General features: G+C 41.1%; 1 protein-coding gene across 2 annotated transcripts in view; it reads left to right on the forward strand.

Annotated features, from left to right (window-relative positions):
- Positions 1 to 26,346, forward strand: part of LOC140704951 (uncharacterized) — a 91,025-nt gene that overhangs the window by 20,938 nt on the left and 43,741 nt on the right. Inside the window, exons 2-3 of one of the 2 annotated variants that reach the window (XM_078394037.1) lie at positions 13,460 to 13,692; positions 14,655 to 14,755. In XM_078394037.1, the coding sequence (XP_078250163.1) occupies positions 13,460 to 13,692; positions 14,655 to 14,755 (334 nt within the window). Of the gene's footprint in view, positions 1 to 11,359; positions 13,693 to 14,654; positions 14,756 to 26,346 lie in introns of those variants that run through there. The other variant, XR_013545533.1, reaches the window with a different exon arrangement.

Raw genomic sequence — 26,346 nt, forward strand, 5'->3', positions numbered from 1 at the left:
AATTAACTATCTGTGTAAAAGTTCTGGCTAAAGATATACCATGCCAGATTGATAAAAACTGGAACAGGTTCTTTCCAAAATATGGATGATTTGCAAAAGAAAGTTATTTATCTGGAAGATAGCTCAGATGTAACAACATTAAAATAATTAATTTTGAACTGCAAAAAGGAGCTGACCTTAAGCAGGAAGTGGTGACTTGGATAAATTCTGTTATGAACTCCCAACATGAGGCTGAAGAGGATAGAGAGAGAATTCATTTTGTTGGGAACCCCAGAAGCAAGAGACCAAGTCCTATAATATTGATTTTTTTTTCAAATATGTTAAAAAAGAGCAATTTCTTAAGGTTACTAAATTAAAAATGGAACTATTAGTTTATAGGTCAAACCCAATACAGATTTATCAGGATTTAAGCAATGAATTTATACAGTGGAGAAAAATAATGAAACCCATTACAACTAATCAAGAATGGACGGAGATACAACAGGGGTCATCTAGTCTTTTTTTAAAAAATATGGAAGGATGGAGTCCTCTTCAAAATCTTTTCTTTTGAAGACAGCAAGGACTTGTTGGTTGCATGGGTCCTATGGCAAGAAGATTAAGATGACCAAGGCACAAGCAAGTAGGCCTGCAAGGAGTGGAAACACGAAAGAGAAGATACCTGGACTGAGAGAAACCATTCGATGTTTGAAGACTCCCCCTTTCCCCCCTTTTTTACTATCCCCTTTCCCCTATTTTAAGAGGTTTTTAACCTCCCTCCTCCCCCCTTTTTTGTTCTGCTTGCTTATATTGTCTCTTTTTGTGAGGTTGGAGAAGAGTGAGGAAAGATTGGGGGATAAGGAAGTTAAGAGAAATAAACATGTCAAATGAAAGAAGTGGAAAGTATTAAGGGGGGAAAAACAGAGTAGGGTGAAATAGAAATGAGGTTTTGGCTGGGGTCCAGACTGGTGTGGGTGGTGTCTGTCTCCCTCCCAGAGCTTACGTCAAACCTTAGTGAGGCAAGGGGAAGTGTGGGGGAAGAAAAGAGGTTACATATAGAGTGGGGAGTTAGGGATAGGGAAGAATGTGAATTTGGTTTTTTTTTTGGGGGGGGGTGTTGTTTTGTGGGATGCATAATGGGACCAAAAAAGGATGGGATATGGAATGGATATGGGGAAAAACATAAGGGTAGCAACTTTAAATATGAGTCTGTAACAAAGAGGGAGAGAATAGAAACATTATTGAAGAAGAATAAGGTGGGTATTATTTATCTACAAGAGACTCATCAATCAAAGGATGGAGTTAATGAACTGAAATTACAAAATAGACACATTTATGAAAAAGGATTTGGGACTCCAAATCCAAAGGTGTAGCAATATTGATTTCTGAACATTGTGAATTTGTGGTAAAAGAAGTAGTAAAAGATAGTAATGGTAGATATTTGATAGCACAGGGTCTAATGGGGGAAGAAGATTATACGTTAGTAAATGTTTATGCACCGAATATGAATCAAGGAGAATTTTATAAAACTGTCGTTAAAGAGGTGGAGAAGGTTAGAAAGGGATATGTGATTATGGTAGGATATTTTAATATGGTTTTGGATGAGGTAAAGGATAAATCTGTATGTAAAGAAAATGAGCTGAATAAAAGAAGTACCCTCCTGAGTAAGATATTGAGAACTATAGATTTAACAGATATATGGAGAGAATTGAAGAGCGATAAAAGAAGGTTTATGTATTATTCCTCCGTACAAAATAGTTATTCAAGAATATATGTTATGTTTATATCTCAAAATTTAATTTCTAAAGTAGTAGATACAAATATTAATGTGATAAAAATAACGGATCATGTGTTGATGATGATTGAGATGAAAGTTAATAAACAGTACAGAGAAGCTAGAAGATGGAGAATAGATTCCAATATTTTTCAGTATATAGATGTAATGGACACAGCTAAAAAAGAATGGATGGAAAAATGGTCAATAAATGAAGCAGGTGGGAGTAAAAAAGTAGTGTTATGGGACATTATGAAATCAGCTATGAGAGGAATTGCCATAAGAGAATAATGTAGAATAAAAAAACTGAGAGAAGAAAATATATATAAAAATAGAAGAATCATTAAAAGATTTAGAAAGTAAATATTTTACAGATAGAGATAATAAGAAATTATTAGAGATTCAAGATAAAAGGAGAGAGTTAGAAAGCATAGAGTTAGAAAAGGTCCAGAGGGATTTGATATACTCAAAGAGGATTTTTTTTTTTTTCAAATATAGTAATAAAAACCTCAAAGCTTCTAGCTAGGGTAGTTCAAACTAAAAGATCAAAAAAAAAATTGGAGTAATCAAAGATAAAACAGGAAAGAATTTTAGTCTAATGAAGGAAAATAATAAAGGTAGAGAATATACAAAGTATGAACAATTTCTATTATCATATGTAGATATTCAGATGACTGATTCAGTAAAGGGTGCAGAGAGTAAACTTTATAGATTTCTTCTTGACCTGGAAGAAGAAGAGATTGAGAAAGAAGGATTGAAGTTAGTGTGGGAACAAGACTTAGGAAAAAGAATGAATGATGAAGAATGGAGGAAGATGTGGAATATGAGGGTATTAAGATTTATGTCAGTGAGAATAAGAGAAATAATTTTCAAATTGGGTTTAAGGCGGTATTTAACACTGACAAAATTTAATAAAATTAATGCTAGTTATCTGAATGTCACTTGGAAATGTGAGAAGGAAATTGGTACATACTTTCATATGTGGTGGGAATGTGAAAAAGTACAAAGATTCTGGAAACTAATCTTTAAAGAAGTAAATGACATATGTGAAAAAGATATAAAATTTAATCCTGAGATAGGTCTGTTATCAATATTTGAGAATGTGGAATATGAAAAGATGACTAAAGGATTGATTACCAATTTATTAACAGCAGCCAGATTAATAATAGCTAGGAATTGGAAATCAAAGTCTGAATTTCGAATGGAAGAATGGTATAATGAAATATGGAACATTGCTATAAATGATAAGTTAACTTGTAAAAGGTTAAGAAAGAAGAGATGAAAAAGAAAAAAAATTATGATATATGGGCCAGATTTTTTGGAATATGTGCTAACAAGAGGAAAAGGGAAAGCTCCAAATCAAGAATCAATGCAGTTCTGGAGAAGAGGACAATAAAGGAAGAAGAAGAATAAAGATAGAGGAAGAAGAGGATTACTGCAAGAGGTCCCGACTATGGTGGTGGAGAACTCAGTCAATTTGTATTTTGGTTTATGTATTTTATGTTTATGTTGTAGTTAAAATAAAAAATAAAATAAAAAATAATCACCAAATTCCTTCAAAAATTGCTAATTCATCAATTTATATTTGTAAGTATCAATGTCCCTGCTGAATAAAAATCAAGGAGTTTTCAGCAGTTTTTGATTTGTTGATTTGTTTGGCTATAAAATGCCCCTTCCCAGGCACCTAGAGACATGAAAATTGCAGGGATGCTTCCTCTGACTCCCTTCTATAATCTCTCAAAGTCTGGTAAATATTGTTTTTTAGCTGAGTTATACACCCACAAAGAGGTCCCATCCCAGTAAAGTTTCCCCAGCCACCTAGAGACACTAAAATTACAGAGAAGCTTCTACTCACTCTCCTCTACAATCTCTACAAGTTTGATGAAGACTGGATTTCCTGAAGCCAACTGCTAAAGGGCACTTTCCTAGGGGGACCCAATTTATGGGTGTATAATGTCCAAAACCCAAATTTCACCAAGCTTGCAGGGCTTATAGAAGAGAATCCAGGGAAGTGTCCCTGCAAATTTGATGCTTTTCAATATTTGATGGGGCATTTTATAGGTTTTGAAAGTAAAAAAAAAATGAATTGATCAATTATCAATTTGTCAGAAAAAATTGTAAATTTGTGATTTGTTGACCTTGACAAATCACGAATCAAAATGAATCACCTTTTTTCTGATTCATGCCCATCTCTAATGAAAACTGTTAGAATTAAATATCTGTACTAGTTTATGGATTCTCCCTGAGGGCACAAATATGATGAGCACCCGCATGTGAGAATTCACCACTACACCACTGGAAGTGATCCATATACCTATGGAAGCACTCCCACACCAAGGGAGGCCAGAAAGGCCAAGACAAAGAATTGGGGTTTCTCAGTGGAGATCCCCATTCTCTAGAACAGGCTGCCAGTGGAGATTCAGCAGGCTCCCCCCCCCTTATGTTTTGGAAAATGTTAAAACAGAACTTGTCAAAGCTGCCTTTGACAACTAAGTCTTTTAATATTAATACCTTATTTTTCTTCTCTTTTATCTTTTCTTATAAGATTTTTTCTTGATTTGCCATATTATTATAGTTATTGGCATGTGGGGTCTTTGAGATTTGCAACTTTTGTAAACCACCCACAGTAGTGCATGCACTAGGTGTAGGTGTTGGTATGCTCCATTCTCAAGAGACTATGGTAATGTGCTCTGAATAGAGGTCTTGGAACAGCGTTTAATGTGGCTGAGAAGGCCAATATGAGAGTGACAATCCCTTCCACACTGAAGACAAATACAATCCCCTGTCCAGCTCCCTGATTTTGCTGGTTTCGGGAGTGCCTCTTTGCCTCGTCCTGTATAGGTAAGTAAGTAAGTAAGTAAGTAAGTAAGTAAGTAAGTAAGTAAGTAAGTAAGTAAATAAATAAATAAATAAATAAATAAATCCCAGCCTTAAGTCAGTCACACAGAGGCTTCACCTGTGTCATGAGAAGGATAGGGTAGCTAGAGCATAACCACACAGCAAACAACAGTACTCAGCCCAGGTATGGAACATTGACAATGTAAATCCATTCTGTGCATCACAGCCACTTTGCTCCCATCAAAGGACAGCTGGCAGTAAAAGTATGGCTTCTCCTTGGCTGCTGCTCAGTGACAACAGTCATCTACTGCTATCACCATCATGGTATTGCACAACATTATATGACCACATTCCTAGGTATAAAATGCCAGGTGCTTGTTCCCTGAGTGTTTAATTCTGATACACTTTAAATCTAAGTGCTGCTGGCCGGAAGAGATCAAGATGGAACTGCCTAAACCTTTGTTTTTCCATCACAAGGTACAATTATGATAACATCCTCATGATGGTTGCTATTGGTACTTAACATTCAAAGGGGTATTATGAAGTGGAAAACTCTGAGGAGCCAGGAAACCACTGACAACCTTTGAACCATGTGCAGTGAGAGTAATTCCCCCTCCTCCATTTAAAAACAAAACATGTAGCTGTTCTGCAACTGAATTGCAATTTGGATTCAAAAGAGTGTCTTCTTCTGCAGCTTGCTTCAAAGGCAAGGTGCAAACTTGGCTGCCACTGTCACACCACTGAAACCTGGTAGTATAGTAACCAGAGCCATGGAGGCAGAGAAATGGAGACATGTGTAACTTAACGGCTATGTATGATCCAGTTTTGCTATACTGTTTCCAAACACAGACGTTCAATTTCATCATGATGGCTGTTAGCTCTTGATAGATCTATACCCAAGAAATGTAGAATCCTTCTTTAAAGCCATCTAAGCCAGTGACCATCACAACTTGATGGTAAATGTCATATGACGTACACATTGTATATAGAGTGCCTAAGTAAGTGCAATACAAACCTATACATCCATTCTGAGTAGTAAGCCCCACTGAATGGGATTGGATTTACTTTCAGGTGATTGTGTGTAGCACAGCACCCATTAATTATGCACTGTTTGCCAGACCTGAATCTATTACCAATGCCATATGCTCTTTCCCAAACAAAAGCTGCAGCAGCATCCCTGTTTTACTATTTATTTCCGGGAGGCCTGGTTCACTTCTCAGTATTGACTGTTATTTATACTGAACAGCATATAAAATGTGTGTTCTGTAAAAGGTTTATTACTGAACAGAGCTGAGTGGGCCGAAGTATAATTGCCAATGGAATGTTAACCATTAAAAATAGGATATTTCAAATGTCAAGGCAATTTTAAGAGGAACAGATTCTCAAAAATATAGATCAACAATTTCAGGCCACTGTTGTAAAACAGTTGGATGCTGGCAACTGAAATAATGCCCAAACTATTTGACAATTATAAAGCACTCATAAAATTTTGAGCACATAAACCATTTTGGCTATCTTGACACACAGAGGACCTTAACACAGTGGGGGCCCAATTTAATTTATAAGGGCAGCTTCTGAAATACAGAAGAAAATACACAGGATATGTTAAAAAAAACTGTGATGGAATGGATCCTCTTGCAACTTCCTGGTGTTTGGCTTATTTGCTAACTTACTGGTGTATCAACATTACAAACCTACTTCATTTCTTTATAAACTGCAAACCTAGTTAAAAAAAAATTGTTCCAGTCATTTAGAGCAAGCCTTCTCATTTGTGGGGGGATATGCCCCATTGGCAAATTTGAAGTTCCTGGAACATTTGAAGGGGGACACAGACCGGAAACAAATCTTCACACACCACGTTATAAGGTTTACGATGCAACCTATAGAATCATCATTCAGACAATATTTCTTTCATAAAAGAAATATGTGGCCATAGAAAAGGTTGTGAATGGCTGGTCTAGAGTACCTGACGAATGCAAAGATGAGACATGTGTCTGTTTGTTTATCAAAACAGGGCCCGCAAAGTGTCTGATCAATTGAAAATGTCTATTATTTGTTTCCTCCCCCCCCCCCGGCCTCTAAAAGGAGATAATCAATTCATTTTGGGAGACAGTAGATAAATATCTAATAACTTCAGGGTTGGGAGTCCTTTACTGTTGTTTGGAAAAGGTGGCCAAGCATTCAGTATGACCCGAGGCATAATGATACATTATGTGGTACTACCAGAGCTTCCAAAAGTTACCTTTTTGGACTGTAACTCCTATAATTTTTAAGCAGTGTTATGACTACGTTCCCAGGCTATGGGTAACTACAATTTCCAAGGACATTATTGAGTTAGGGGGAAAAGTAGCATTGAAATGGCTGCCCCTGCCTATGGACATGCTGTTGCTTAGAGTGAAAGCTTACCTTTATTTAAAATTTTGGAAAGGGCTGGAAAACAACAATCCCAGCAAAGACTACTGCCCATATTCATGTCTGCACCAGCCTGCAGTTACTGCCAATCACAGTTACATCCAGGTTGCTAAAATTTTAAATGATTTTATCATGTAATACAATCTAATCCAATAGGACTATGTGTAACTGGGAAGAAATGCTCTCCTTCATTTCATAAGACAGTTACACAACTCCAGTTTAAAGGAGCGTAGCCCTGATTAGTGAGTTGTCATAACAGTGGTTATTGTTGGGCAAACAGGGTTTGGAAGAGAAATAAAAAACTGAAATATGATTTCAGCCGTATGAATGAGTGTCAAACTGTTACCCTCATTAGAGCCAAGCTGATGCTATTGGTTTGTATTACTTTCAGTGGCAACAAGCTCCCCTGTGCTCATTCTCATCCTTAGCCATCCCATTTTTGGGATCCTTTCCCTCGACGTGTATTAATCAGTTCATTTCCATCTCATATGCTGCATTCTCTTAAGACTTCTTTAAACTATTGTTACAACCACAATATAGAAGAAACGGTCTCATCACATCATTAATGTCAGTTGGTTTCAGTCAGTTAGTTCAGATTTGGAATTTAGTAATTTGAGTAAAGATGACCAGATGTCCCTTCCTTGGTTTTGTTGCTCTCCCACTGTGCCTCATATGCTGTCCTGTTAGATCTCTAAAATTAATTTTGGAATGTGTGCCTGCACAGATTGCTGCGGTTTTCAGCTGGCACATATACACATTTGTGCTCACATGCGCGCGCGCGCGCGCACACACACACACACACACACACACACACACACAAAGAGAGAGAGAGAGAGAGAGAGACGTTCTAGCATATCCCAGACTATGGTTATGTTGATTAAATTATACTCCCAAAGGAATCCTGCAATAGTCACATCACAGTTCTGTTTTGGACTACATTTGATCTATGTGCATTTGTGCTGCTACAGCTATTAGCTTGTAACTTCCCCCAGAAAGAAAGAAAGAAAGAAAGAAAGAAAGGAAGGAAGGAAGGAAGGAAGGAAGGAAGGAAGGAAGGAAGGAAGGAAGGAAGGAAGGAAGGAAGGAAGGAAAGAAAAGAAAGAAAGAAAGAAAGAAAGAAAGAAAGAAAGAAAGAAAGAAAGAAAGAAAGATCTGCCAGCCCAACACTGCTGCTAACTATGCGTATACAGAGATATAAACCAAGTCTGATTTTTAAAAGAAAAAACAGCAAAGCACACATACACGGCTCAGGACTTCATGGCCACCATGACAACCATGGGGCTGTCTCAATGTGTCATCGGCCCGACGCATGAGAAGGGCCACACCTTGGACCTGGTTTTCTCAACGAGACTGGAAGATGGTGGTTCGGATGTGGAGGGGCTGGTCGTGACCCCATTGTCATGGTCAGACCACTTCCTGGTCAAGTTCAGTCTATTAGCTTCTTCTTCCCTCTGCAAGGGTGGGGGATCTATTAAGATGATCCGTCCTCGGAGACTAATGGATCCAGATGGATTCCTGAATGCTCTGGGGGATTATCCGTCTGATATGGTCGACGCTCCTGTTGAAGCTCAGGTCACCCTATGGAATAGGGAGATGACCCGGGCGGTTGACATGATTGCGCCTAAGCGCCCTCTCACTGCTCGCCGAGCCCAGACAGCTCCTTGGTATACTTCTGAACGGTGGGCGATGAAGCGAGAGGGGAGACGGCTGGAGCACAGGTGGAGGAAATCCCGCTGGGAGTCCGATCGAACACGACTTAGAGCCCATTATCGGGCCTATTTCATGGCAATACGGCTGGCGAAACGGCAATATTTCTCCAGCCGTATTGCTTCCTCAGAATGTCATCCAGCAGAGCTGTTTCGGGTGATCCGGGATCTTCTTCAACCGGGAAATCCGGTGGAGGTCCCAGATTGCTCATCAGCTCGCTGTGATGAGTTTGCCATACATTTTGAGGGGGAAATCGCTCAGATTCGCAGTGGGTTGGACTCCACTGTTACTGCAGAAGCAGAGGATGTGTCTAGTGCGCTGTGCTTAGGTCCAGTATTAATGGATGAGTTTCAATTGTTGAGACCTGATGATGTGGACAGGGTGCTTGGATCTGTCCGTTCTACCACCACTCCGCTCGACCCTTGCCCATCCTGGCTAATTGGAAGATCAGCCAGGGGGGTTCGCACCTGGGTCCAGAAGGCCGTGAACGCCTCTCTGAGAGAGGGAGTGGTCCCTACCGCCTTGAAAGAGGTGGTAATTTGACCACTCCTTAAAAAGCCTAACCTGGACCCAAGGCTGGTGGTCAACTACCGACCAGTGGCGAACCTCCCTTATTTGGGCAAGGTGTTGGAGTGGGTTGTGGCCGGGCAACTCCAGGCGCTGCTGGATGAAACGGATTTTCTGGATTCATTTCAATCGGGTTTCAGGCCGGGTTTTGGTACGGAGACTGCCTTGGTCACCCTGTACGATGACCTTTGCCGGGAGAGAGACAGGGGGAGTGTGACCCTGTTGATACTCCTGGACCTCTCAGTGGCTTTTGACACCATCAACCATGGTGTCCTTCTGGATAGGCTGGCTGGGTTGGGAGTTGGGGGCACCGTTTTACGGTGGTTCCGCTCCTTCCTGGCTGACCATGTCCAGAGGGTGGTGCTGGGGACAGTTGCTCTGCCCCATGACAGTTATGTCATGGGGTTCCTCAGGGCTCAATACTGTCCCCCATGCTGTTCAACATCTACATGAAACCGCTGGGAGAGGTCATCAGGAGGTTTGGGCTGAGGAGTCAGCAATATGCTGACGATACTCAGCTCTACCTCTCATTTTCCACCAATCCAGGTGAGGCAGTTTCTGTGCTGAACTCGTGTCTGGACCTGATAATGGACTGGATGAGGGTTAATAAATTGAAACTCAATCCAGACAAGACGGAAGTGCTGTTAGTGGGTGCTTCACCGGACAGGCTGGAGGGCCATTTCCCTGCCCTGAATGGGGTTACACTCCCCCTAAGGGACAGGGTCCGCAGCTTGGGGGTGCTTGTGGACCCCAGTCTAACTTTGGAAGCCCAGGTGGACTCGGTGGCCAGGGGCGCCTTCCTTCAGCTGCGGAAATTATACCAGCTACGGCCCTACCTGGACGAGCAGAGTCTCATGACAGTCACACATGCACTGGTAACATCCTGCATAGATTACTGCAATGCGCTTTACGTGGGGCTGCCTTTGAAGACGGTCCGGCGACTGCAACTGGTCCAGAATTGAGCTGCACAGCTGGTGAGTGGTGCGGCCGCCAGGGAACATATCAAGCCGATTCTGTATAAGTTACATTGGCTACCAGTTGCTGCCCGGGCCCAATTCAAAGTGCTTGTTTTGACATATAAAGCCCTAAACGGCTTGGGCCCTGGATACCTGAAGGACCGCCTCCTTCCATATGAACCTACCCGGCAGTTAAGATCTAGCCAGGGGGCCCTTTTGAAAGAGCCATCCCTTAAGGAGGTAAGAGGGACGGTTTGTAGACAAAGGGCCTTTTCGGCAGCTGCCCCCAGACTATGGAATGCCCTCCCGACTGAGATTCGTCTGGCGCCGACGCTGATGACATTTCGGCGCCAGGTCAAAACCTTCCTGTTCCAGAAGGCTTTTAATTGAAATAATATTAGCTGTGGGTCTGATGGCAATTTTAATTGTATTTTAATTGTATTTTAATTATTTTATCTTTTACTGTATTGAATTTTAATTATTGTAAGCCGCCCAGAGACCTCTGGGTAGTGTTGGCGGCATATAAATTGAATGAATAAAAAATTAAAAAAAATAATGCACAAGAGTGAGGGATTAGGGTCAGTGCTCCTTCAGAAACATATATAGGTAATTTAGGCCACAGTGACGTGAGCCTAATGTTGGCTTTCTATCCCACATTGAGTTTGTGCCTGTATCATAAATTTGTGATCACATGACACATGGTCATTAGTAAATTATTTACCTGGTGAGCGTGCTAACCATGGTTAATTTCTCACATGCCCAGAGGCTTCTACTTTTTTTGTTGTGAATCTTTAAAAAAAATGTGTTGCTGCTTGCGTGAAAGGACTTACCATAACTTTTTTGAACTACTGTCACTGTACATGTCATTTTAAACTGTTTTTAATTTTTTTAAATTTTTCTGCAATGTTTGTGTTGATGCATCAGTTAACGTCTGTCAAACCATTTCAACAAGACACTCTAGGCACATATTGAATTGGAAGGAAATGACTCTGTAACCCAAACACTGTGGGATGCACATCCTTGAATAAACGTCACATGACCGCACAGCATGACAAGAATGTGATTAAAAATCACGTAACCATGGGGGGGGGGGTGTTTCGCTGGTGTTATTGAGGCCTTAGAACCTGTTGATGATGGATCTATAGATGGTTTTCATCACTTGTACACTTTCAACTGACTGTGGTTGGTGACCTTATTTTGCCCTTCCTTTGAGAAAGAGGATTTGGAAACAATATTCCAATAATCTACCTTGAATGTTACTATATCATGGATGAAAATCTTCAGAGTCTTTCCTTCAAAGAAGGGACAACCTCTGAAAAATATTAAGAGTCTTCAGCAAGTACCATATGTGGTGACAGGACTGCTGAGTGGACATAACTGTGGAACCTTATAGAGGGGCTGTAGCATAGGCCAAATAAACACAGTTTAAGATGGAAAGAACTGGTTGGATAGCTCAGAAAGTTGGGCAAGTTAGGAGTTTAATTTCTCACTGTGCTTTCTGGGAGAAGATCCAGCCTGTGTTGCCTTGGCCAAGCTGCGCAGTCTCAGAATGCCCCAGAAGAAGGGAATCATAAACCATTTCTGAGTACTATATACCTAGAAAAACTTAGAAATTGTCATTGTAAGTTGGATCTGACTTGACAGCATGTAACTACAGTATAATTATTATGAAGGGAAGCTGGTACATAAATTAAAGAAATAAAAAGATAATGGAATCATCTCACTAGACCCTTGTGACTTCTATTATTTTCTGAACACAATTTTTTTCCTTGTTGTGTCTCTTAGAGGTATTATGAGATCCTCTGACAGCCTTTTATTTGCTGGATTTATATATAATCTCTTTAGCTGCTGTTTTGCGGTTTTATCTCATTGGATGCATTGCATTATTATGTGTTATGATTGTGAGTTCCCTTGAAGCCATTGTATGGTAAAAGACAAAATAGAAAATACTGTTAATAAATGCAGCTGCAGCTGCTGGTGCCAGTTTTGGTAGTACTCATATTTTCTGACACTCCATTATTTTTTGTGCTGACATTGGTAGAGGTTCCTCTCCTGATGTTTCTGGTTCTTTCTAATGGCCTCAGGATGTTGACACATGGCACTGCCAGTTTACAAATGCAGAGAACGATATTAAATGGAGACTGTCTTGATACCACAGGCCTGCTCAAGAGCCACAGATATTGAATGGGGCTTAATTTAAAAAATATGTATTGGTTTCATGTGTTTACCCTTAAAACAGGCCAAGAAACCTGCAACAGTTTACCTCACAAACCAGATAACTGAACAACATGGATTTTTTAAAATTATTTACACTGGGGAAGGTGGAATGAACTGCTGGATAGTTCACTAGTTTAGGTGTCTGGCTGTGGAGCCAAAAGTTGGGAGTTCATTTTCCCCACTGTGCTTCTTTGATGGAGCTGGACACAATGATTCATTAGGTCCCTTCCTGCTCTGCAGTTCTGAGATGATGATGATGATGATGATGATGATGATGATGATGATGATGATCACAGGCCCTTTGTCTGATGAAATGGGGAAGGAGGGTCGCAACCTTCATCTCATTGGAGGAGATGCAGGATATACAGGTAACTAATCAAATAATAACTTAAAAAAATACACACTGTTGCAGGATATACATGTAACTATTCAAATAATAACTAAAAAATACACACCATTGTAAATCACCATGATCATGTAAATCTATCTGTTGCTCTCTTTCCCTTAAATCCTTGCAAAGCTATGTATGAAAACAGATCATGAGTCAAGTGAAATGTCCCCTCTCTGTGAATGCCTAGATACTTCTAGCTTTACATCTATTATGCTAATAACAAATAACATTCACAAGATAGAACCTTCCAACCATCAGTTATCAGTGCAGAGCGAGGGGAAAGCATTTCAATGTTCTACACAATTTCTGGCTTTTGCCAGGAAATAAGAATGAGGGGGAGCGAAAAGAAAATGTGGGAGAAAGAAGACACCACTTTGAAATTCTTTGTGAGGCAAAAAGATGCCTACATTTATTAATTCAAGACATAAATATATGTGGAAAGAAAGATGAAACACAGTGTTTCCTTCAATTGACACTAGAGTAGATTGTACCAGCATGCATGTTGAACCTCTGGAATACAGTATACATAAACCAAAGCAATGTATGAATCTGGTACGAGAGTGCTGTGCCCTTACAAGACTGATGGGAGAGTTGCCAACTGATCAGAAAAATTCTTTTCAGGCCTGCCAACCTCCATGCCTTTGGAAGTTTTTTCCCTACTGAGTCCTGCAGAGCAAGCTGCTACTCACACCACTGCAACTGTTTGAAAGAAAGAAAGAAAGAAAGAAAGAAAGAAAGAAAGAAAGAAAGAAAGAAAGAAAGAAAGAAAGAAAGAAAGAAAGAAAGAAAGAAAGAAAGAAAGAAAGAAAGAAAGAAAGAAAGAAAGAAAGAAAGAAAGAAAGAGAAAGAAAATGGTTGGTAACTAAACATTATGGCATTGGTTTAAAAGCTGTCATGATCTATAACAGTAGATTTCATTTGCTTTAAAAATAATCACTTAAAAAAAAAACAGCTGTGCATCTTCCTTCTCCTCCCAGCCCCAAGGATGCATATGGGCAAGATCTGGGTCATTTACCTCTAAATATAAGCTGCGTGCTTTTGAGCTGAGCAAATTGAAAATTCCACCACAAGCAAAAAATAATGTGTTGTTCAATCCTTTTAATGGCCAAAAGGGTGTTTTTCTAAAATCTTTAGCTTTCTGGGTTCACTGCCTTAAAAAGCCTCTTTTAAATAATATATCATAAAAACTTTGTTGCCTTGCTGATGTACTTTGGAGCATGTGACAAACTATCAAAAGTGGGTCAGGATGAGCCAGAAAGATTTGGCTATTAGACTTGATTTAACTTTTTTCACATTACTTCTACATTATTTGTTGAGGTGGATGGGGAAGGCTTAGTATGCTAAACCAAAGCTAGAGTAGTTTCTTGCTGACAGTCTGTTGAAGATTATCTGTTCAAGGATTTTTTGGGACAATGAATCCTCTATAGCATCTGAGGGAGGAAGCAGGGAGGAGCAAATGAAGTCCTTTGCATGTTAATGGACTATATCTTCCATAATCCCCCATTCCTGTTTAGGACCCCAGCAAAACCTTTTGCAATCTGCCTACCAAGATGAATCAGAACCAGTGTTTTGAACGCCCTGAATAATTCAAAAGATTGCTGAGTTCAGAAATGTTACTTTCTCTCTCTCTCTCTCTCTCTCTCTCTCTCTCTCTCTCTCTGTCTCTGTCTCTGTCTCTGTCTCTGTCTCTGTCTCTCTCTCTCTCTCTCTCTCTCTCTCTTTTTTTTTTAACTATACCTCCCAAGCTAATATACTCAATGGTCATGCTAGTTGTGGGATTCTGGGAACTGTAGTCTAAAATCTCTCTTTCTCCCAGCTCTGGAAGAATGCCATGGCAGAAGGCATGGTAACTGTTCCCGTAATACCAAAGGGGGCATATTCAGCTTGTCACACTCCTGTTGCAGGTCAGCTTTCAAGGTACCAAAGCCAGTTTGTGTCAAAGCAGTCTAGAAACCATTTTGAAATAGCCTGAAAAAACATACCATCCAGGGATGTTTGGAGCTGAGCTTGTGTCATGTGTTACTGCCATGTCAGTTGAAAACAAGATCAAGCACATGCATTTTCAGCATCTGAGATGCAGTCCAGAAACTTCAGCTATTCAAATTGCTTTGAACTCATTTGGATTAACCTGCCCAGCTGTGCATAAAAAGTCAGGGCCAGGCCCAACTGCATAGCAGGTCATTCAGCCTGACAACTTGGTAGTGGTTCAGCTAGCTACACTTTGTTGTGCCAGACAACCATTGTGGTGGTGGGTAGATACTATTAAAACTAGGAAACTTTGAATTGTGCCAGGTGTTATATACAGCACTGATGTTACCTGTCTGTCATGGGTTTGGAGGGAAAGTTCCATCCTATGGGGAGTGGAAGGCGGGACATCAGGAGGAGGGGCTGTACTGTATATATAGGTGAAGCCTGTGTGGTGAAGTTGAGACGCTGGGATGTGAAGAAGCAGCAGCTGGGAAGAAGAAGCTGGTGTGGGAGTCTGTGTGTCAGACAGGGTACTACTGTGTGTCAGAGTACCAACCTGATAGGTTCAGGTGTCTGTTGGTTAGCCAGAACTGATAGGTTCAGGGTCTGTGCTTCAAGTTAAGGGTTCTGTGTGAACCAAACTGTATGCATGTATGAATGAGACTAAGCCACGTTACTATATCTTATTCACCTGATTATTTTACTTTGCCTGTGTGTTGTTTTAAATAAACCTTATTCTTTTATTTGTTTGAAAATCCATCCCTGGTCTGTGTGACTTCTTATAGGGAATGGTTGGTGGCAGCTTAGTTAACGTGTGGCAGATCCCAGTAGGTCTGGGTTTGTCACATTGATTGGTGTCCAGCGTGTGGGATACGACTGGTCCAGTTGTCCAGCGGTCCAGCAAAGCCTTGGCAAGTGTGCCCAGAGCAAGGGGGGTCTAGTCAGGGACAATCTGAGGCGCGTAGGTAATCTTCTAGGTGTACCTCACGGGGAGGTGCGCTAGTAGAAGAACGTGCCAACTGGGGAGACTAGATTAGGGTGCTCTGAGGCAGCCTGTTTTTGGCGGGAAAAAAGCTGAGGCAAAACTGTAAAGTAACAGGGATCTAGCTTGTCTGCTGAGAGGCCCAGCAGAGGGGGGTAGACTCCGGCTGGCTACAGTTGCAAGTAGTGCTGAAGGACAGCAGCAATCTATAGGGAAAGCTGGTTCTGAGGCAAAAGAAAAAAAAAGTGGTCGTTTTATTTTGAGGCTTGACTTTTTAAAGCAGCCTGTTCTGAGGGGGGATTATGCCCTTGACTCGAAGCCAGATGGCAGAAATGGGTGAAGTGAAAGACCCCCAGGTAGACCAAGGTTCTGAGGATGAATTTGGCTCAGTGCAGGATGAGAACACGGGAGAGCAGAACCCAGAACTCAGAAAAATGCTCCTAGCCCAACAGCATGAACTGAGGGTGAGGGAAATGGAAATCAGAAGAAAAGAAAGAGCTGAAATCAGTCAGGCAGAGGCAGATGCCAAGAAAAGGGGAATGGACATGAGGATCAAACAGATGGAACTGAAACACCAAATTAGAATGGTACAATTAGAATTGAAGTTCCTAAATAAGTTTATTAACAATTTATCAGTGGAAGAAATGTCAAAGAAAGAAAAGTATGAGGCTCAGGCCAGACAAAGTGAGCAAGATCTTGAAAAATATAATCAGCAAAAAGACATTAAATTAAAAGAAATCAGAGATAAGACTGAAGAAAAAGTGAAAGAGATAAAAGCTAGGGCTGAGGAAGAAATTTTACAGATCAGGGCTGAGTTTGAGGCCAAGCAAAAGGAGCTGGATTTGAGAATAAAAGGGAAGAAATTGCAGCAAGGGGGAGGGGCCCATGGTGAAGGGAAGCCCTCAGACATGAAACCAAGACCTCAGATTTTGGAGGGAAAACCAAAACAGGATGAGAGAGAATCAAAATACACCAGAAAATGTTATTTCTGTCAGGGAAAGGGCCATCTAATCTCAGAGTGTGAGAAATTAAAGCAGCTAAAAGGAATGGTGCCTCAGGATTTGAGTGGGACCAAGCCAAAAGCTGTGTTCTGTGTCCAGAAAGAGCAAGGCTCATTGTCACTGAGGGAGCCTGTTGCCATGGCTACTCAATCTGGAACAGCTACATCTGCTGATCAGGCTGAGGAAAATGGTCCTCTTGTGGAGGTCAAGCGCTGCTTGCTCGTGAGAACAGATTCTCAGTTGTTTGAGACAGCAGGGGTGGACGTAGGAATACTTGGCCATCAGTATCGGGGGCTGCGGGACACTTGTTCTCAGGTGACCCTGTGCCATCCAGATATTATTCCTAGGGAATATCTAATCCCAAATGAGAGCATGAAGGTGGCAGGGATTGAGGGGCAGGTAATCTCACTGCCAGTCGCGGAGGTACCTGTCAACTTTCAAGGCTGGAGGGGAGTTTGGCGGCTAGCGATTTCATCGACTCTGCCAGCAGCCGTGCTCGTGGGAAATGACCTGGCTGAACATGTGAAACGGGTGCTAGTGATTACACGCTCACAAGCCACCACGGGGACAGTTCAGGGGGGTAATGATGAGCCAGAGACGGAAGCAGGTGGGGGGAGTTCAGAAGCTGTGGTGGAAACCTTAACCACAGACAGCAGGTTTGGACAAGAGCAAAAGGCAGACGCCACTCTCCAAAAGTGTTTTGAACAGGTGACTGACGCCCAGCTAACACCTGAAACCCCAGTGAGATTTCTGGAGAAAAAGGGGATTTTATATAGAGAGACCCTGAGGAATACCTCAAAAGGGGGAGATGGGATCAGAAGTCAGCTAGTGGTGCCTGAAAAGTATCGCCCCATGATCTTACAAAGGGGGCACTCTGACATGTTTGCTGCACACTTAGGGGTGAACAAAACACAGCAGAGAATCACACAGAATTTTTACTGGCCTGACATAGGGAAGCAGATCAGGGAGTTCTGTAAACAATGTGATGTGTGTCAAAGGCAGGGGAATAGCCGCGACAGGACCAAAGCAAAGTTGTGCCCTTTGCCTGTGATTGACACTCCGTTCAAATGCATAGGGGTGGATATTGTGGGACCTTTGCCCAAGGCCACAAAGAGGGGGAACAGGTTCATTCTCACCATTGTGGACCATGCCACGAGGTACCCTGAAGCCATACCCTTGACTAACATTGAAACTAACACAGTGGCAGATGCCTTGGTGGGGTATATGTCCAGGATGGGATTTGCCTCAGAAATAATCACAGATTTGGGAGCATCGTTCACATCAAAGCTCATGAAACGCTTATGGCAAATCTGTGGAATTAAGCACAAGGAAACCACTGCCTATCATCCTGAAAGTAATGGGTTAACTGAGAAGTTCAATGGGACTCTAATGCGCATGATTAGGGCTTACTTGGCAGAGAATCCAAACAATTGGGACCAGAAGCTGCAATCCCTTTTGTTTGCTTATCGATCAGTGCCACAAGCCAGTACCGGGTTCAGTCCATTTGAACTTTTATTTGGGAGAAGGGTGAAAGGGCCCCTTGATTTGATCAAACAAAATTGGGAGCAGATCACCCAGGATGACCCACAAGATGTTGTGACATATATAGACTCTTTAAGGAAAGACCTAAAGAGAAACCTAGAGCTAGCAGCAGAGACCCTGCAAGCTCAAAAGGTCAGAAAGAAAGCCTGGTGTGTCCAGAGAGCCGGGGAGAGGCGCTTTGACCCAGGGGAGGAAGTGCTTTGGCCTAGGCTCTGCAAAGAAAACAAACCGCAGCTGGGTAGCCCAGAAGTAAAGTGCTTGGGTCACATGGTAGGGGGAGGAGTGATAAAACCCCTGGAGGCCAAAATAGAAGCTGTTCGTGATTGGCCCAGACCCACCACCAAGAGAAAAGTTAAATCATTTCCTGGGTTGGTGGGCTACTACAGAAAGTTCATCCCGAGGTTTAGCGAGATTGCGGCTCCGCTGACCGATCTGACGAGGAAGAAGGCTGATGACCGCATCCCGTGGACCAGCGACTGTGAGGAGGCGTTCCAGAGGTTGAAGCAGGCGCTCATCAACTATCCAGTGCTGCGTGCTCCAGACTTCGACAGGGAGTTCATCATCTACACCGATGCGTCTAACAGCGGGGTAGGAGCAGTTCTGTGCCAGGAGGATGAGAATGGTGACCAGCATCCAGTGTCCTACCTGAGTAGGAAACTTCAAAAAGGTGAGAGACATTTGGCAACCGTGGAGAAGGAGTGTTTGGCCATAGTCTACGCGATCCAGAAGGCCAAGCCTTACATCTGGGGAAGACATTTTGTTCTGTGCACTGACCATTCACCACTGCAATGGTTAAAGACAATGAAAACCCACAATAGCAAACTTATGAGGTGGGCTTTAAACCTACAGGACTATGACTTTGAAGTGAAGGTGGTCAGAGGGTCAGTGAACTGTGTTGCTGACGCCTTGTCAAGAAGACCTGAAGAATGAAGACGACGAAAGAACATGGACTATATATATATATTGATGACAAAAAGTTAAATGTACCTGTTTTTTGAACTTGGTTTGTATGAATAAAGGTAAATTGATGTAATGTATATGGTAAATGTTTAAATGCCTAATTGCTATGGTTAACTTAGAATGTAAGTATAAGTAAGTATGATATGGTATGTATAACTGTTGTTGTGTGTTTTATCCAGGTTGTTTTTTGGGAAAAAGCACCTTAGCTTTCCCCCTACAAAACAACTTATAAAGAGGGGAGGTGTTACATACAGCACTGATGTTACCTGTCTGTCATGGGTTTGGAGGGAAAGTTCCATCCTATGGGGAGTGGAAGGCGGGACATCAGGAGGAGGGGCTGTACTGTATATATAGGTGAAGCCTGTGTGGTGAAGTTGAGACGCTGGGATGTGAAGAAGCAGCAGCTGGGAAGAAGAAGCTGGTGTGGGAGTCTGTGTGTCAGACAGGGTACTACTGTGTGTCAGAGTACCAACCTGATAGGTTCAGGTGTCTGTTGGTTAGCCAGAACTGATAGGTTCAGGGTCTGTGCTTCAAGTTAAGGGTTCTGTGTGAACCAAACTGTATGCATGTATGAATGAGACTAAGCCACGTTACTATATCTTATTCACCTGATTATTTTACTTTGCCTGTGTGTTGTTTTAAATAAACCTTATTCTTTTATTTGTTTGAAAATCCATCCCTGGTCTGTGTGACTTCTTATAGGGAATGGTTGGTGGCAGCTTAGTTAACGTGTGGCAGATCCCAGTAGGTCTGGGTTTGTCACACCAGGCTGTGCCTATGACTTGGGCCTCACAGACTGGAGAATGTGTAGGTCCCATTGGGGAGGAAGGTGTAAGTGTGGAAGAAGCAACTACATTAGAGCAGGCATGGGGAATCAGTGACTCTATGATGCGTAATGAGTTGCTATTCCCATTACCTCTCACCATGCTCAGTTTAGCTAGAGGTGATGAGAGTTAAAGACTAGAATTGTATTGGTGCTCCTGTAATTTTCCATAGCTAACTATGACTAAGCAAAGATGTGTGGGCATGTTTCAATTATCTGCCTGGTTACATACTCAGTTGTGCAACCAAGATGTCCCTTGGTGCCTGCCAATTGATTGTGGCAAGTTGTGCAAACATTACACAGACACCAATAGAATTTCAGCCTAACAACATCTGAAGGGTCATACGTTTCCCAGCCCTAAGAAAATACATGCATAAAATCATACTACCTCTGGAATTGTCTTATAAGTATCATTTTTTCCATTGTTAATAAATACATAGCTCATTTTTAGCACAATGTCATTTGGTTCTTTCATAATTTGTTGCTCTACTCATTATTGTTTAATCTCCATTTCAAACATACCTTTGATTTAAGCATTGTTGTTTGAGGTTATTTTAGGTAAGATGTTTTCTGTAATCAAGACACCACACTGTGTTTTGCAGTTATTAAATCTATTGCATTGGTAATGGTTGAAAGCAAACTCTTATTCCTTCTATTTTCATAAGCATAAATTATCTGCCTATTTTTAGAGGTCATTTGCACAATTAAGGTCATTGTGCAATGCACAAATGATTAGACAGAATACAAAATGCAAATCAATTTACAATTGTAACACATTGGTAAATATGAGTTCAAACCATCTATGGATATAAGAAATACTACTATTCTCATTCATACCAATTCTGTAGTTGGAGACATCAACTCTGTGCACCTATGATTCCCAAAGGTGAGCTTTAGGTACCCGGATGCTTTAGTCCTGCAGTCCTTTGTGCATACAGGCATATTTGAGTTGCATCTTGTGATTCTTGAATTCTGCCACCTAAGAGAGACTTCCCATTCATTTTAATGGAGGGTGAAGGTCTGTTTTTGTGACACAGAACCACGCCATTCTCTGAAGTGTGGCTTTGGATGCATTTGTAGTGCTTATGCAGGGAGAAGAATGAATGGAGTGTTGCCTCCTAAGTCATTACCTACCTCATGTTTGGCAACATGCTTAATAAGGAGAATGGGATGGAGAATATAAGTTACTGATAGCATTTCAAAATACCACAGGTGGCAGGTGAGCCAGTAGGAGAGGGTACATCAGCTTTGAGGGATCAAGGGAAAGTACACTCTTAGTGTTATAAAAATCATATGTTTCTGTGTTCCACCACTGAGATTATACTACTAGCTGACAACTCTTTCCTAGCTGCTGCTAGGTTATTGTATTTAGCTAACATTTCGATGCAATGTAGCATGCATTGCTGGGGCATGGGTGGCCCTCCAGATGCTGGGAGGTGACAACCCCCACCACTCCTAAACTGCACAGTCAGTGGTAAAGGATTATTAGTGCTACAGTCCAACTTTATTTGGAGGGTCACCCATTCACCATCCCTGGGATACAAGATTCCTCCTCCTTCATATATTGGCCATATTTAGTCATTTCTTACTTGCTTCTTGCTAACAGACTGAGAAGAGTTATTCTCTACTCCTCTCTTCATTATAGCTTTCCCTATATGGACAGCAACATGTTTGAAGAGAGGGGCTTTGTTCACATATGGGTTGTACATGCAAAGAAGAACCCTGGGAAACTGGGGTTCTTGCTTATGTGGAAAGCCCACATGTGAGCAAAAAATTCTCTTCTAAAGAAATGGAGAGGTTGAGGAAGGTGACTGGAAGGTACAGTGGCTTACCATAAATAAGAAATACAATAACAGAATGCCTGTAAACATAAAACATGCTTCTCAACAAAAGTTGATTTTGTATAATGGTAAAACTCAGGTTCTTTGACAGAATGATTCATGGGATGTAAAATACATTATTATTATTATTATTATTATTATTATTATTATTATTATTATTATTATTATTATTATTATTATTATTATTATTATTATTATTATTATTATTATTATTATTATTATTATTATTGTTATTGTTATTGTTATTGTTATTGTTGTTGTTGTTGTTGTTGTTGTTGTTGTTGTTGTTGTTGTTGTTACTGTTACTGTTACTGTTACTGTTACTGTTGTTGTTATTGTTGTTGTTGTTGTTGTTGTTGTTGTTGTTGTTAAGATACCAAAGATCTGAAAACCACTGAACTAAGTTAAAGTTATTGTCTATAATTTAAAACAGCTAAGAATATAACTTTCTAAAGAAGCTTCTGTGAATACAGATACTTTTAAAAATCAAGCTTCAGTCTGGGCATGGATCACAGCAGCCATATATAGAGAAAAATGTGTTGTTCCCTCTCCTACATTTTAATTGAGTTTTATAATAATACAAAAATGAGAACACATTTATTAGAATACCCACACAAATCCCAGTTATAATAAAGGGAATTAACTGTGAGGTTCTATATTATGCTGATATTAATTATGCCAATTGCTAATTTTAAATCTCTATTATTCAATAAAATTGTTTCAGGAGATCATTTGTTCGATCATTGGTAATATATTCTCTTTCTCATTAAAGCAATTGCCCAAATTCAAGAATACTGTTCTATCAAGAATGGAGCATTAGAGGTTTCCAAGTAGTACTGATACATAGTCTACCCACCATTTAATAACCAAGTAATTAATCCAACATCTTCATAAATGCAAGATGGTTTTCCTATGACCAAGGAGCACAAGTTTTTTTATTTATAGGAGAAGTCATATCTTTTTGCACATTTTTAATTAGGGGTGTGCAAGTACTCTTCCAATTTATATCCAGATATTTGCTGCACATAATGATACTTGCCTGCCCCCTACCCCTGCCAAATTTCAGCATTTCTTATCTTCATAATGTAGAAAACCTGTAAGGACTTGGAGAGGCATGCAATCGCACCCAGTGGCAACTGGAGGCTTCTTGAACTGCCATATACCTAATTTGGAAATATACAAAAATTTCTGTTCCACTTCATTTGGTTACTTTATTCTGGAGGTGGTGCACATCCTTAGTTTTAATCTTTACCAAGATGATTTTCCCCCAAAGCTCATTGTTAGTTGACACATGTACACTTTATGTAGCAAATATGGAGCTGATAACAAATAACACTCTCCCAGAAAAGTGTTATATCTATATTTCATATGGAGAAATAATATATACTTTTTAAACTGCTAATTTAGGCCAGAAACAGTTGTTAGAGGCAGCAGATAATTAGACCTGAAAGCATGTTAATGTTGTAGAGAGAGGATTGAGGCAGTGCTTTTGTGTCTCTGAAATCAAACTTCAAAGGAATCCTGGCTTGAGGCCTGAAGACCAGTCAAAAAACAAATCAAGCTAATTTGCATAATCCTGGAGGTGAGAAAAGTTCCTGCTGTGACACTCAGAAACTCACATGAGTTAAGAATTTCCTTCTCCTAGTCAAAAGCTATCTCTAACATCTGTTTCTGGCCTTAGAGAAGTTTTTCTTAACACAATATCAACAAGGCTTCTAACAATCCAGTCCACCCCCAAGCCAGCTCCATAACTTCCATGGCTATCTTATATATATTTACTTAAAAATAAGTCCTAGTAGGTTCAAGAGAACGTACTCCTAAGTGAGAATAGCACTGCAGCTGTTGTGCTATACCTTGCACTTCCAACAGCTGATGTTACCATATTCCTATAACAGGCTGTGTTATAGGAATATGCCTCCCTGTTTTCTCGCAACTTTTACTCCCTGAGCCGTCGTGCATTGTGTTCATGTGACATATATCATGGGGCGTATATTCTGATGTGGTTTTGAATTATTTATTTATTTATTGCATTTGTGCCCCGCACCATCTGGCAACCAGGCCGCTCTAGACAGCTAACAACAATATAAACAATTATATTAAAACACAATTAATAAATTAATACAAGTCAAATAGGGTAAATTAAAGCAGATGGCAATAAAGGTGGTAAAAAGGGTGATGGAGAGGATGACCAAAAAAAAAAAAAAAAAAAAAAAAGGATGGTAAAAGGGAGGCTGAGATCTTAATGCTCCAGGAAAGCCTGATGGAACAGCGAAGTCTTCAATGCTCATTTAAACTCATCCAGCAAGGGTGCCAGGCGGATCTCAATGGGCAGGTTGTTCCACAGGTGGGGGGCAACTGCTGAGAAAGCCCATGTGACGGACAGGCCAGAAACCACACCTATCCATCACAATGGAACACTGATTCAGTAGCCAATGGTTGTGCAGGAGGGCGGAACCAAGGAATATAAGAAGAGAATGGAGGACAGTTATAATCAGAGTTTCAGTTGGACAGGAGTTAGGGGTTTCAGTAATGATATAGGACAATTAGTTAGGAGTTAGGGAAAGAGGTAGTTGGAAGAATTGCTTTGGAAAGAAACGTATAAGAGAACTGAATGCAATGCGAACTATAAGAAATAAATAAATTGTTTTAAAGTGATTGAAACTAAATACAAAGTAACCAGCATGTTTACAAGTTAAATGAAGTTTAATGAATATCAAATACAATACCATCTATGATTTCCTCAAGTCTTAAATATGTTACTCTGTTAATAAACAACATTATATTTGACACAACTGATTTTGTGGTCCTAATTGGTAATTAAGGAAAGATTTCCTGTGGTGGCAGAGGAAGTGGAGACAAGAGAAATTGTCATGCCCGAAGGCAAATCTGTTTGTTAGGGAGAACATATAGAGGAGCTGGGTGTGTGTGACAGCCCAGTTTCTTGTTCTTTCCCTCTGGGCCCCCTTTGGGGTCAAGGTCCTCAACCACCCTACCTCTGAGAAAGGGGTATGATCGACAGATCTGGCTAGGAGCAGGCGTTGTGATAGGTACCAAGGTCCGTTTAGGGCTTTGAATGTTATCATCATAACCTTGAAGTCGATGTGGAAATGAATCGGTAGCCAATGAAGGGCAGCCAGAGTGGGGGAGATATGCTGGAATTTCTTTACCCCAGTTATTACTCTGGCCGCCAAATCTTTGACCAGTTTAAGTCACTGCATCAGCCTCAAGGGTAGCCCCATGTAGACAGCACTACAATAATTTATTCTTAAGACTATGAGGGCATGAATTAGCATCGTGAGTGCCCCCATGTTAGATAGGGACACATCTGGGCAAACCTCCAAAATTGGAAATGGGCTGCCTGGACCAGAGATGTCACCTGGGTTTCCATGGTGAGATTCGGGTCCAGGCAGATACCCAAGCTGCGAAACTCACTCTTCATGGGAAGAGTCACTCCCGCAAAGGAGATGGAGTTTCCCAACCCACCGTAGCTGGGGCTGCCCATGCGCAAGATTTCTATCTTGTCCTGATTCAACCTCAGTCCATTTGCCCTAATCCACTCCAGAACGGTCCCCAAGCAGCGCTCAAGGGTCGGAACAGTATCCACTGCAGTTGGAAGAAAGGAGAAATAGAGCTGGGTGTCATCAGTGTCCTAGTGACACCGGGCCCCACAACTCCAGATGACCTCACCCAGAGGCCTCATATAGATATTAAATAGCATTGGTGAGATGATCGACCTCTGCGGAACTCCACAATTGAGGACTCATGGGGTAGAAGTCATCTTGCAAAGCTGCACTCTCCGGGGACAGTCCTCCAAGAAAGAATGGAGCCACATCAAAGAGAGGCTACCAATTCCCAACTCGGAGAGCCACCCCAGGAGGATACCATGGGTGACAGTATCAAAGGCCGCTGAGATATCGAGGAGGACCAACAAAGACATATTGCCCCGTCAGCCTCTCTCCAGAGATCATGCTGCAGGGCGACCAAGCTGTTTCTGTACCATGGCATAGCCTGAAGCCTGACTGGAATGCATCAAAAGAAAGAGTCAGGCAAACTATGGTTACTATTCCAAATAGAAGAAGGAGCTTGAGAAGCTTAGGTAATGATCTAAACACAAGAAGGAAACTCAGGCTATTGACATGGTATTGGGCAGTGCAACAGAGGCAGAACATAAAAGTAGGAAGCAGTTCATTCATAGTTCATATTCAAAGAAATATAATATGCAGGGCATGAAAAGTAACTACTTCATTTTATTCTACATCGGTCAGGCTGTATTTGGAGTACTGTGTCTATTTCTGGGCTCCTGCCTTTTAAGAAGAGCCCTGAAAAACCAGGGTTCATTCTTAGAGCAAGACGTTTAGAAAGTAATTCTAATTCCTCATTATTGTTTTCAT

Source organism: Pogona vitticeps, chromosome 5 (assembly GCF_051106095.1).
Source record: "Pogona vitticeps strain Pit_001003342236 chromosome 5, PviZW2.1, whole genome shotgun sequence".
In the NCBI taxonomy this organism is placed as follows: domain Eukaryota; kingdom Metazoa; phylum Chordata; class Lepidosauria; order Squamata; family Agamidae; genus Pogona; species Pogona vitticeps.